Raw genomic sequence first — 8,789 nt, 5'->3', positions numbered from 1 at the left:
TGAGAAAATGTGTTAGATAGTCCATACTATGTAGCTAGGGTAATCTTGAACTGTTGTTCTCATGCTTCATTCTAAGCACTGAGATCACAGTTGTGCACTACCTGCATAACCTTACTGACATTTCTTTATTCAAGTGAATTACTCAGTACATTACAGGGCATTTAACAGCATCCCTGGCCTCTCCCTTTGTAGTTCATCAGTATCCACTCAATTATGATATTATGATAATCAAAATTATCTGTATAAGCTGGAGATATGGCTTAGTAGTGGGGTATTTGCCTGGCTTATAAGACCTTGGGGGTTCAATTTCTTTCAGCCCCACAGAATTCAAATCTATCTATCTATCTATCTATCTATCTATCTATCTATCTATCTATCATCTATCTATCATCTATCTATCATCTATCTATCTAATCTATCTGGTTTTTTGAGACAGGGTTTCTCTGTAGCTTTGGAGCCTGTCCTGGAACTTGCTCTCGTAGACCAGGCTGGCCTTGAACTCACAGAGATCTGCCTGCCTCTGACTCCCGCGTGCTAGAATTAAAGGCATGGGTCAGCACTCCCCAGCCACTAATCTATTTATATACATGTACATACATAATTATATATTTTTGTACTTACATGTACACATACACCATACATAAACACATTGTCAGATGTTCTGCAGGACAAAATCACAACTGGGTAAGAAGTACTAAAGGACTCCTAGGAATATTTTGTGGCTCAAAAATAAATAGAATGCTAGGCGTTCTTAATACCTTAATCCCAGTGCTCTGGAGGCAGGCAGATGTACAGAGTGAGGAGTTTGAGGACAGCCAGGGCTACACAGAGCAATCCTGTCTTAACACCTCACAGACCCCCACTCCCATGCTGGGATTAAAGGTATTCATCAGCATGTTTGTTTGTTTGTTTGTTTGTTTATTTATTTATTATGTATGCAATATTCTGTCTGTGTGTATGTCTGCAGGCCAGAAGAGGGCACCAGACCTCATTACAGATGGTTGTGAGCCACCATGTGGTTGCGGGGAATTGAACTCAGGACCTCTGGAAGAGCAGGCAATGCTCTTAACCACTGAGCCATCTCTCCAGCCCCTATTTCTTTTCTTTTTATTAGCATTCTGTAGTTTAAGTGCTTACAGTATGGAGGATAAAGTGTCTGTCATTGTTGGGCTGTTTATTTTTGTCATAGGCTTATTTTCTTCTAAATTTGAATAACAAAGCTGAGTGGTAGCCAATGCTTACACCTTTAATCCCAGCACTAGGGAGGCAGAGGAAGTCGAATCTCTGAGTTTGAGGCCAGCATGGTCTACAAAGTGACTTTCAGGACAGCCAGAGGTACACGGAGAATCCTTTTCATAAAAAGAAAAAATTGTTCAAATGAGCTTTTGTGGATTATAACTGAAATTAACACATGGTAAAGGGTGGAAGAAAAGAAAACTGTTACTACATTTCAACCACTTTCTGTTTTTCATAGTTTTTGGTTTTTCAAGACAGGGTTTCTCTGTGTAACATTCCTAGATGTCCTGGAACTCGCTCTGTAGATCAGGCTGGCTTCGAACTCACAGAGATCCTCATGTCTTTGCCTCCTGAATGCTAGGTTTAAAGATGTGCACCACCACTGCCTGACTTTTTTTTTCTTAACAAAATTTTAAGCTTGAATATTGGGATCAAAAACCAGCCACCACACTAGTATATTCTTTATTCTCTGATGCTAGGCCTATTCCTTTTCTTTTTCTTTTCCCCCCAACTTCCCTTTTCTTTTTGGTTTTGAAATTAAGTCTTGCCCTGTAGCCCAGTTTGATCTCTCACAATCCTCCTGGCTCTGATTCTGGAGTGCTTGCTAATAGGAATACAGCACCAAGTTCTGCTGCTTTTTGACTTAAATTTTTGTTTCAATTTTTTAAAAGATTTATTTACTTATGTTTTATGTATATGAGTGCTTTGTCTGCATGTCTGCCTACATGCCAGAAGAAGGTATTGGATCCCATTATAGAACCTATGTTGGTGTTGGGAATTGAATTTAGGTCCTTTGTAAGAATTGCCAGTGCTCTTAATATGCTGATGCATCTCTCCAGCCCTCTTGTTTTCAGTTTTTAAATTTTTTTAAATATTTATTTATTTATTATGTATACAATATTCTGTCTGTGTGTATGCCTGCTGGCCAGAAGAGGGCACTAGACCCCTTTACAGATGGCTGTGAGCCACCATGTGGTTGCTGGGAATTGAACTCAGGACCTTTGGTAGAGCAGGCAATGCTCTTAACCTCTGAGCCATCTCTCCAGCCCCTCAGTTTTTAAATTTTGTGTGTGTGGATGTTATATCTGTACCATATCATGCAGTGCTTGTGGAGGTCAACAGAGGGCGTCAGATGCCTTGTAACAACTTAGTGTTACAGATGGAAACTCAGCACCTTGTGGGCACTAAGAAGTGAAAGCAGAGCCTCTGAAATAGCAGCCATTCTAAACTGCTGAGCCGTCTTCCCAGTCCCCAATGTTTCCCCCTGTTGTTCATTGACTAAAAAAACTCTTTGGCACTTAGGAGGTGGTGGCACATGCCCTCTCAGCAGGATCTCTTAGTTTGAGGCCAAGCTGGTCTGTAGAGCGAGTTCCAGGACACCCAGGGTACAGAATCCTTGTTTGAAAATCAAAAACACAAACAAAAGCTCTTTTCGTGATAACAATGTGAGCAGATTATTAAAATAATGTAGATAGCCATGTTTTGGGTCTTTTTTTTGTATAATAAAGTAGTAATTTTATGTTATATTCTCTCTTCTCCACCTTCCTGAATTCCCTACAGGGAAAAGAATTTTGATGAGTTTTCTAAGCACCTTAAGGGTCTTGTTAATCTGTATAACCTTCCAGGAGACAAGTAAGTAATTTCATCTATTCATTTATATAAGTTTTCATTTTGGAAGAATGAGAATGTCTGTGAGCTGGTTTGGGTTACACATTTTCTAACTCTTCTGCTGCATGTTTAGTCCTGGTTTCTAGTCATACTGTAATCTATAGTTCAGCTTCTGACTTTAAGTATGTGTTTCTTAGTTTTTGTTTTTTTTTTTTTTAAAGATTTATTTATTTATTATGTATACAGTATTCTTAGTGCTCTGCCTGCAGGCCAGAAGAGGGCGCCAGATCTCAATACAGATGGTTGTAAGCCAACATGTGGTTGCTGGGAATTGAATGCAGGACCTTTGGAAGAACAGGTGGTGCTCTTAACCACTGAGCCATCTCTCCAGCCCTGTTTCTTAGTTTTTAAATTTTTATTTTCTGTACATGTGTTTTATTTGTTTGCTTTTCTTTTTTGCCTTCCTGTATTGATTTCTAGTATATGAGACTGGCTTTCTTGTTTATTTTAGCCTAGTCTGGATCCTATTAATCTATATGACTCTTAGTAAAGGGAAATAAACATAAGCTCTGGTGGTTCTAAAAGTAAACTTTTGTTTAGTTTGGAGAAAAAATAGTATAGTAGCCCAGGCTTGACCTCAGTGTGTTGCTGAGGATGCCCACACCTGGCTTTGTGCCTTTTAACCATTATTAAGAGTAAAGCCTGTGAATTGGCTCCAACCCTTTAAGTACTTTCTGCTTTTGTTATTGTTTTGAGATAAGGTTTCACTCTATAACCTTGGCTAGACTGAAACTTGCTTTGTAGACCAGGCTAGCCTGACCTTAGAGAGATCTGCCTGGCCTGTATCAGTGCTTGTATGTGTTTGTTTTTCAAGTGTTTAACTCATTTTCTCATCTACTCTCTAGCAAACTGAAGACTAAAATGTATTTGGCTCTCCAATCCTTAGAACAAGACCTTTCTAAAATGGCAATTATGTACTGGTAAGACTGGCTGCTTAGGCCATTCTATATGACTCTTAGTTTCTCATCCAGAGGATTTTTAAGGTCTCAGTTTTTACATGGGTGTACTTTGGATATATCTGATTACATAACTTTTCATATAACTATGTAGCATTTGTCTGTATTACACCTATATTATACATACCTGCTTTTGCTGTTGCTTCCCAATGATTGCCTTCCATTTTCTTTTTTTTTTTTTTCTTTCTTTCTTTCTTTTTTTTTTTTTGGTTTTTTTNNACACTTAGCCTGCCTATTCCTTACTCACATCTTCTGGTAAATCAGAAAGCTACAATTTGTATTGTGTAATGTTGTGATGAAAATAGGAGATAAATATTTATACATGGAAATCACTTCAAATAATACTTGGCATGTAGCAAATGGCAAATCCAGATTTGGAAGACAGTGATGGTAATGATGATAGTTAGTGATGGTGATGGTGCCTATATTATCTTTTGATGCCCATCACAGCTCATCAAGTAAGATCTTAGTGTGCTTACCATGCCAAATAAATAAACAGTGAAAGCATTGTTATGTATGTATGTATGCATATACATATATATTTATGTTTATAATTTCCAAGCTGTGCCAGGATCAGGAATGTGTCACTAAGTCCACTCCTCCTTAACCACAGCAGACATGGAAGAACAGGATTGCATCTATCTACGGGTTAACATGACATGAAACCTTTGAACAAAGAAGAACTGTGGTAACTGGTGAGATCCACCTACCCCCCCCCCCACCCTTCATCCGCAGGAGCTAGAATTAGAGCAAAGGAAAACAGAAACAGTGGGAACAAAGTTGGAAAAACTGTCTGAAGAGGTCACCAATGAGGTGCCTTGACGAGTAAAGGGAACTTCAAACATGTAAAACCATCAGAATGTAGAAAACTGCATCAGAGAGTGGACCTAACACATAGAACAAAACAGTAGAAATGGATGTGAAGGAGCCAGGCTGTAACCTTCCAGCTTCCCTCTGTGGGAATCTGCCTTTGGAAAATCTATTGTTTTAAAAAGTCAGGAGAGTGTTCTCTCCCATCTCATATGAAGTCCTGCAGAGAAACTCTGTCACAGATAGAGCCTAAGGGAAGCTCCACTCTCTAATGCTAGAAAGTCTCACCGATGCGGTCATCTTACAGATGAAATAGTGAAGCCTCCAGAAAGGTCAGCAAGTCTTCGCTGAAGTGGTAAAATCAGCATTAGAAGCCTCTGCCTCCAGCTCTAAATCAAGAGTGGGTGTAGTGTAGCCCAGCTCTGCCAGTACAAGGGACATAGAGAGGGACAGCATAGGAAAGCGTAGGAACAGGAGGGATGAGCTTCTGAATCTGCAAAGGAGCTCACATAACTGAGCCCAATGCTTCTTGGCAGGAGAAGAACCATTCCATGGTGACAGGTGAGAGAAGTCTGCAAGACAAACTTCACTGAGGTCTGGGCCATACTCTCTGTGAACCCTGGTACCTCTAGGTTTTGCATAACCGGCTTCAGAACAAACAGAGCAAAGACATTTGTTTTAGAGAGTTTGTTGACTACTTTAGAAACTGCCTGCCATTTTGTTAATGGAAGGGGAAACATCTAATGATGCCACTGACAGATGCAGGTATGACCAGGAAGTCAGCCCAGACACTTGACAGAAGCCTTGAATGGCAAGCAAATGAATCAGGATCTGACTGCTGAGTTTTTGACTTGCTATTCCAGTTCTTTCCTTCCCAGCGGTATAATGCATATCTAGGCATTTCCATTTGTTTTTTGAAGATCAAAAGATTGGCCTTGCTTAAATAGGGCCTCCTGATTTGAATGATGAAAATAATATTGGTTGACCATAAACCTGCAAAATGATTTTGAATAATGAATTTGCTAATAAATTTTTACAGTAAATTTGCTAAAGGCAAAAAGTACAGAAAAAAGCATCCAGTCCTGTCTCTCATGCCAATTTATGGGAAGTCTTTCTGTCTATTTTTTTTTTTTTTTTTTTTTTTTTTTAATGTACAAGGGTATTTTGCTTGTACAAATGTCTGCATGCTGAGCTCATAGAGTCCAGAAGACAACTTGGATCCCCTGCAACTCAAATTACAATGGCTGTGAGCCACCATATGGATGCTGCAAGTTAAACCTATGTCCTCTGGGAGTATAGCAAGTGTTTCTATCTTCTGAGACATCTCTCCATAGATTCTGAGTTCTGTGCAATTCTGGGACCCAAACCCTTGGCAAATATGCTAGGCAAATACTCTTATCAACTGAACTCCATTTTTATCCAGCTTTTTAGGTTGAATTAGGGTGTCACTGTCTTCCAAGTGGGTCTTGAACTTACTATATAGCGTAGGCTGGTGTTGGATTTGTGGCATTCCTTCTGTAATCTTAGGCTTGTGTGAGCCATCACACTCAGCATTCGTGTATGTATTTAGTTAGGAGTTTTGGGAGAAGTATTTAATTGGACCCAGGATATTGTAGGTAAGCACTCTAGCATTGAGCTATCCTCAGCCTTTTCTTGTTAGTTTGAGATAGGGGTTCATATAGCCAAGACTCCTTAGCTTCTTGTTCTCCCTTCCAAGTGCCTAGATTATAGGTGAGCAACACCACAACAGGTATGCATGCTTTTTTAAAAGTATAATTTATTAATAAAGATGATGTAAATAATAAGTTTCATTTATGATAGGTCATTTAATGAACATGAAATACTATGCCTCTCCTTCTGACCTGCTGGATGATAAGACTGCATCTCCTATCATTTTGCATGAAAAGAATGGTAAGCATTTATTTTTCCTTTTGTTACCTAGGCTGTTCTGGAATTTACTATGTAGCACAGGTTGGCTCTCAAACTTACAGGCTAGTGATCATACGTACCACTTCAGCCTTCAAGAACTGAGGTTGTATGTGTAAACTACCCAGCTGGATGTGTGACAGGGTGACCTCAACTGACTGTATACTTCAGGATAACCTCTACTTCTTAAGTGCTGGGATTATAGGCGTACACCACCATGTATATATGTGTATGTATTTGTATACCTAAACACATGAACATATAATCACATATACATATGTGTATATATATGTGTTATGTGTATGTATATGTATGTATGTATATAAGCTTAAGGTGTAAATGAGTTCATGATGGAATATAAATTACTGACTTATAAAGTAACCAGTTTTTCTTATTACTTTATAGAAGAAGGTTGGGTTTGGAACATGCCTAATGCCAGTACTGAAGAGGATTAGGCAGGGGTACCTGAGTTGAAGGCCAACCTAAGCTATGGAGTGATCAAATAAATAAATACCAAAATTGATCAAATAAATAAATGTTACTAAAAGTGCAGTAATGAATGGCACTTTGTATTTTAACTTTTTGCTTTTGACATTTTAAGGATGTCATGTAGTCACAACTGGGAGGGGTGGCGTCAATTGGCTTCAGACTTGTTATGTAATTGATGTTGACTTCTGGATGTACACTACCACACCAGGCTTATGTTTGCAAAAGAGCAAGAAATAGCCCAGTACTTTATTTGACCTCATTATAAGTTCAATCATTGACTCTGTCCTGTAATTATAATAATTATAAACACATTTAAATACATTGGGAAGTTGTGAGTAAAAATAAGTATTGACAATGCGCTCTTTAAGACCCCCCCCCTTGGGCTATAGTGTTTTAATCATTAGCAGAAAGAAATACTGATTGGCTGTGGAAAGGTAGTTTGCAGCATGTTTTAAGTTTTGTGGCAATTAGAGTATCTGATTGTGACTCCCAGTGCAGGATTTTTTGTTTGATTGTTTGCATTTTGTTGTGTTTCTTTTGAAAAATAAAGTCTTGCTCCTCATGCTGACCTCAGACTCACTCTGTAGCCTATAATGATGGCTGGCTTTTTTTTCTTTTTATTGTGCTTTGTTCTATTTTTGAGAGTGGGTTGTTTAGGCAGGGCCTCAGCACAACATTTTTCTTTTTCTCTCGAATGCTGTGTTTATAGAGCCAGAACCATCATTCCTACATCATTCCTACATCATTATTGTTTTTGTTTCTTTTAGTGTTATCCTTGTAATCTATATTATGAGGAAGAAAATATTTTTGCTTTTTATATTCCCAGTTCCTCGATCTTTGGGCATGAATGCATCAGTGACAATTGAAGGAACCTCTACTATGTACAAACTCCCAATTGCCCCATTAATTATGGGGTCACATCCAGTTGACAACAAATGGTAAGTTGTATTAGATTTTGAAGTAGTGAAGTCCATTTTTTTCAGCATCAAACCCAGTATGAAATACTTCGTTTTTTTTCTCTTACTTGATTTTCTAGATGTTGCCTTCCTCTATAGTCATCTTATCTGAATGATACTGTTTGACATTAGGACACATACTTTACAAATTTGTTATAGTTAATATTTTTCTTTAATTTTTTTTCCTTTTTTTAAAAAAATGGAATGGTCCATGAATTTGCATGTTGTTCTTGCACAGGGGTCATGTTAATCTTCTCTGTATTGTTGCAGTTTTAGTACATGTGCTGCCGAAGCGAGCACTCTAATTTTTATATGTGTGTTTTGCTTGCATGTGTGTCTGTGCACCATCTGTATGCCTGGTCCCCTTGGAGGCTAGAAGAGGCTGTCAGTTACAGATGGTCTAAGTTGCCACTGGGTGCTGGAAATTGAATCCTGGTTCTTCCTTTAGACTAGATAGTATCTGTCTGTCTGTCTGTCTGTCTCTCTCTCGTTTTGTTTTTTGAGAAAAGGTTTCTCTGTGATAGTCCTGGCTGTCCTGGAACTCACTATGTAGACCAGGTAGGCCTTGAACTCAGATATGCCTGCCTCTGCCTGCTGAGTGCTAAGATTAAAAGCGTGTTCTGAGCTATATCAAAATTTCCTATAGATCACATTTTTTTAAAGTTTTATTTATTTATGTATACAGTATTATTCCTGCATGTATACTTCCATGTGAGAAGAGAGTACCAGATCTCATTACAGATAGTTG

At 38.5% G+C, this 8,789-nt stretch overlaps 1 protein-coding gene and 1 non-coding gene across 2 annotated transcripts in view; one reads left to right on the top strand and one right to left on the bottom strand.

Moving 5' to 3' along the window:
• Med1 (mediator complex subunit 1) overlaps nucleotides 1-8,789 on the top strand; it is a 42,899-nt gene that overhangs the window by 18,139 nt on the left and 15,971 nt on the right. Inside the window, exons 6-10 of the mRNA XM_050156814.1 lie at nucleotides 2,797-2,868; nucleotides 3,750-3,824; nucleotides 4,311-4,318; nucleotides 6,492-6,581; nucleotides 7,912-8,023. Coding sequence (XP_050012771.1) covers nucleotides 2,797-2,868; nucleotides 3,750-3,824; nucleotides 4,311-4,318; nucleotides 6,492-6,581; nucleotides 7,912-8,023 — 357 coding nt within the window. The remainder of the gene's footprint in view (nucleotides 1-2,796; nucleotides 2,869-3,749; nucleotides 3,825-4,310; nucleotides 4,319-6,491; nucleotides 6,582-7,911; nucleotides 8,024-8,789) is intronic.
• On the bottom strand, nucleotides 8,235-8,341 carry LOC126510578 (U6 spliceosomal RNA). The gene has a single exon (XR_007594435.1). It is a non-coding gene; the product is annotated as a U6 spliceosomal RNA (small nuclear RNA).

The sequence above is a fragment of the Alexandromys fortis genome, unplaced genomic scaffold (assembly GCF_014885135.2).
Source record: "Alexandromys fortis isolate MF-2015 unplaced genomic scaffold, M_Fortis_MF-2015_v1.1 scaffold_31, whole genome shotgun sequence".
NCBI lineage: Eukaryota > Metazoa > Chordata > Mammalia > Rodentia > Cricetidae > Alexandromys > Alexandromys fortis.
This window is presented reverse-complemented; position numbering and strand designations above follow the sequence as displayed.